This window comes from Gekko japonicus, unplaced genomic scaffold (assembly GCF_001447785.1).
Source record: "Gekko japonicus isolate JY-2015 unplaced genomic scaffold, Gekko_japonicus_V1.1 scaffold1627, whole genome shotgun sequence".
Lineage (NCBI taxonomy): Eukaryota > Metazoa > Chordata > Lepidosauria > Squamata > Gekkonidae > Gekko > Gekko japonicus.
Window position 1 is genome coordinate 371,126 of NW_015163652.1, and position 3,782 is coordinate 374,907.

At 48.4% G+C, this 3,782-nt stretch overlaps 1 protein-coding gene across 1 annotated transcript in view; it reads left to right on the forward strand.

Annotated features, from left to right (window-relative positions):
* Positions 1 to 3,431, forward strand: part of SPOCK2 (sparc/osteonectin, cwcv and kazal-like domains proteoglycan (testican) 2) — a 39,222-nt gene extending 35,791 nt beyond the window's left edge. Inside the window, exons 8-10 of the mRNA XM_015407681.1 lie at positions 1,197 to 1,259; positions 2,372 to 2,509; positions 3,193 to 3,431. Of these exons, the coding sequence (XP_015263167.1) occupies positions 1,197 to 1,259; positions 2,372 to 2,509; positions 3,193 to 3,338 (347 nt within the window). The 3' untranslated portion in view covers positions 3,339 to 3,431. The remainder of the gene's footprint in view (positions 1 to 1,196; positions 1,260 to 2,371; positions 2,510 to 3,192) is intronic.
* The last annotated feature ends 351 nt before the right edge of the window (positions 3,432 to 3,782 follow it).

Below are 3,782 nucleotides of genomic sequence, written 5' to 3' on the forward strand. Positions count from 1 at the left end.
ATGAAATGGAGACTCATGGACTAGAGGATGAAATGGAGACTCCCCAGCTTCCCTGGCAGAAATACTATGTTAAGAAATCTCTCACAATTATGCAGCCATAGCAGGCAGGAGGGAAGGAGGCGAATACCTCCAGCACCAGAGACTTGTAGAGGAAGAGTCAAACTTTGGGGACTCACCTGTGCACCAGAGGGCCAAGGCAGCAGGAGGCAAGAAGCCAGGGCGAGCTGGGCTCCTCCATGCCTGGCAGAAGATGAGTTGCAGAGGCGAGAGGTGGGCAAGCAGAAGAGGCACTCAGCCAGCTGCACAAGCTGCGTGCAAAGAAACTCCCACCGCCCCAAGCTTCAGGGCTGCCTCGTTAAAGGAGTGCGGAGGCCAGACTCGCAAATGAGAAAAAGCAAGCTCAGGGTTCGTGGGTTGCATTTTGGGCTGTGGAAGAGGAACCGGCTCCATTCCTGGAGTTCTCTTGAGTTCCTGCGTTTTTGGTTTTGCTTTTTGCCAATCCGCCTCCCAAGACTGCTCCAGGTTCTCCGGCCTGAGGGCTGCTGGGGCTTCCCGCAGTTCGGCCCCATTATATCCTATAGGACATTGAAGTCAATGGCGAAAACATAGGGTGTATTCTGGGGGCTGGAGGGGAGGGGGTTTGAGGGAGAGGCTCCAGAATTGCAGGGTAGCTGCTGGAGCCTCTCCCCAAGATACCCACCATGTTTCAGGAACATTGAACCAGGGGGTCCAATTCTACAGGCCCCCAAACAGGTTGCCCCATCCCCTCCATTGTTCTCTATGGTGGGAAAAAGTTACTTTTTTCCCACCATAGAGAACAATGGAGGGAATAGGCCATCAGCGCCTACAGCAGAAGAGCCACACTCAAGGGGCCAAAGAGCCGCATGTGGCTCAAGAGCTGCAGTTTGCCTACCACCGTGGTAGGGAACGGCGGGGGTGGGTGGGTTTCCAGGCCACAGGGATCCTAGCTAAATCTCATCATCACACCCATGAAGGTGTGAAGGAGGAGCAAAATGGGGAAGAGCAAGGGTACGGATGGCAGCAGCAAGGAGGGCGTGGATGGGGGTGGTGTGGATGCCAGTCCTGTCCTGGTGTGTGTGGGGGGCTCTGTTTTCACACCCCCATCTGGAGGCAGCCAGAGAGAGCTTTGAACTAGTTTGACAAATGCTGGATGGAACCCTCTGCATGTCTTACAGAGCCTCCCTGTCTTGTGGAGCTGGAGAGAATTCAGATCCAGGAAGCAGCAAAAAAGAAACCTGGTGAGTCATGAAATATGAACAGTGGAGATAAATATTTGGTGATAATTTTTTCAGCGAAAGGGAAGGATTTCTTGTTTTCCTATGACATTTTGAAGGGCTGCTACAGGTCTTAGCACCACCACAGTTGCCTCTCCATTTTAGAAATCTTGGGTTAATTACATATTAAATATGACTCATGTTCGTATTTATTCATAATAAGTCATTTCAATAATCCATGTAACTGCCCTGACCTGGATTGCCCAGGCAAGTTCGATCTTGTCAGATCTCAGAAGCTAAGCAGGGCTGACTGTGGTTTGTACTTGGATGGGAGATTTCCCTGGGATACCAAGTCAAGAGGACAGAGGCAGGCTTCATTCAGCCACCTCTCTGAATATCCTCCAGGCCCACAGTATGGGTCAGTCACCAGAGGTCAACATGGCTGCCAGGTGCAGATACAAGTACACACAGAGAAAATACCAAAAAATAATACCCCCCAAATAATCCATGTAACCCTCCTGTAACATAGCCCAGTATAATTTTTCCCGTATTGCAGATAGTGGGTCAAAGATTAACAGTAGCAACTTAACCTACATTGATGGGCGAGGACCGAAGGAGTATATTACTAAGGAGACCTGTGATTGAGGTCCTCAGTGACTCCGGTGCTGGGGGAGGGGCTTTAGATCCCTTCCCTTTGTACTGTGGGCAGACTTGGAGCACCCCAATGCAACAATTCATTGTTCAGGGAAGCAGGAAGGGAGAGGGTTGAACTGGATGTTTGTGTGTATGTCTCAGCGATGCTGAGTTTTTACACAACTATTGTTACCAAGAAAAATACAACTGTATGTGGACTTTCCCACTGCCCTTTTTTAAATGCTTATATGTGAAGGCACTCCATGAGATCAGATCATATTTAACCAGGTACAGAAGATTAGGTTTTTAAGTAGTTCAAAACATGATTCAACATAAATACTGCTTGGCTAAATTATTCCTTAAAATTGGAGATATTTTCTTATTTGCCTTTAAACTCTCAATTACAGTGTAGTTCATTACAGTGTTGTTGTGTTCCCTCTAAGTAGATCTTAACTGGCCCCAGTTCCGGTGGCACCCTGTTTGTGATGGTGTTTTTCCCACAGGGGTTTTCATTCCCAGCTGCGATGAGGATGGCTACTACCGGAAGATGCAGTGTGATCCAGGCAGTGGAGAGTGTTGGTGTGTTGACCATCTTGGCATGGAGCTAACAGGAACACGGATGCATGGGACCCCAGATTGTGGTAAGGAAAAGGCAGAGAGAAGGAAGGGATGACAGGTGCTTTCACAGGCCATGGGGAAAAGCAAAAACAAGGCAGTGGAAGGAAAGGCACGGAAACGATCCGTTCCTTTTGCTGTAAGTTTAGCTACAAGAATTTGCTGAAACAACCAATCACTGTTTTGTTTTGTGTTATACTCCGTCCTTTTCAGTGGGATTGTGGCTTAGTGAGAGAGCATTTGCTTTGTGTGTGGAAGGCTGCAGGTTCAGTCTGGTAGTGGAAGATTCTGGAGAGATGCTGCCATTTAGAGTCGACAGCACTGACCTTGATAGACCACTGGCTGAACTCAGTGTAAGGCGGCTTCCTGTGTTCTGTGGCCAACATGAAATTCGAGGCAACCTTATAGCCTATGATTCCTTTGGGAGACAGAGCTCTAGAGACTCTGTGGCATCTTTGTGACCTGCTTGTTTTCAAAGTGGAGGATTAGCAGAGGTTGCGGAGGCGCAGCAGGCATTGCTTGTTCCTAAAAGAGCCCCAGCCACCTAGAATCCACAAAGCTCTTCCTCCCCATAATTGTTAGCCATATCAGGCAAAACTTAGTTTCATCCTAGTGTGGGATTGCGACTGGAAAAAAAGTAAGTTAATATTTTCCTAGCAATAAAAATCTCTCTCTCTCTCTCTCCCCCCCCTTCCCCCCATTGCTGCAGATGACATAGTTGGGTTCTCAGGGGACTTTGGGAGTGGTGTTGGATGGGAAGACGAGGAAGAGAAAGAGGTGGAAGAAACTGGCGAGGAGGCCGAAGAAGAGGAGGGAGAGGCAGGGGAGGCCGATGATGGAGGCTACATCTGGTAGAAGTGGTGACAAGCACAGTTTGGTCGGGATGCTGGCTGAAGGGCTGGGAGACAGCAGTCAAAACTCAAGGGAGAGGAACAGCTTAACAAGATGATCAGGAAACACAGTTGAATGTAACTCACTATGGCAGAACATGTTGTGTGAGAGGGATGTGTGCGTGTGTATCTATGTCTGTGTTTGTGGCAGGATGAGTCAGTTCTCTCAAAGTGGCCGTGGGGACGATCTGCTTTCTCCCAGCTTAGCAGAGATCAAAGCTTTTGCAAAGCAAATTGGGGGGGGCAGTATTCTGCACTCAAGGTCAGGTGGTCTTAAACTTCATTTTATTTTTGAATTGTTGATGACAGATTTCAGCTCCTAGCCAGATGTGAAAAACACATACCTGCCTCCCTCATATCTCTAGCTGTGGTATACCTTAGCAATATCCTCCAGTAACTGATGCACTGT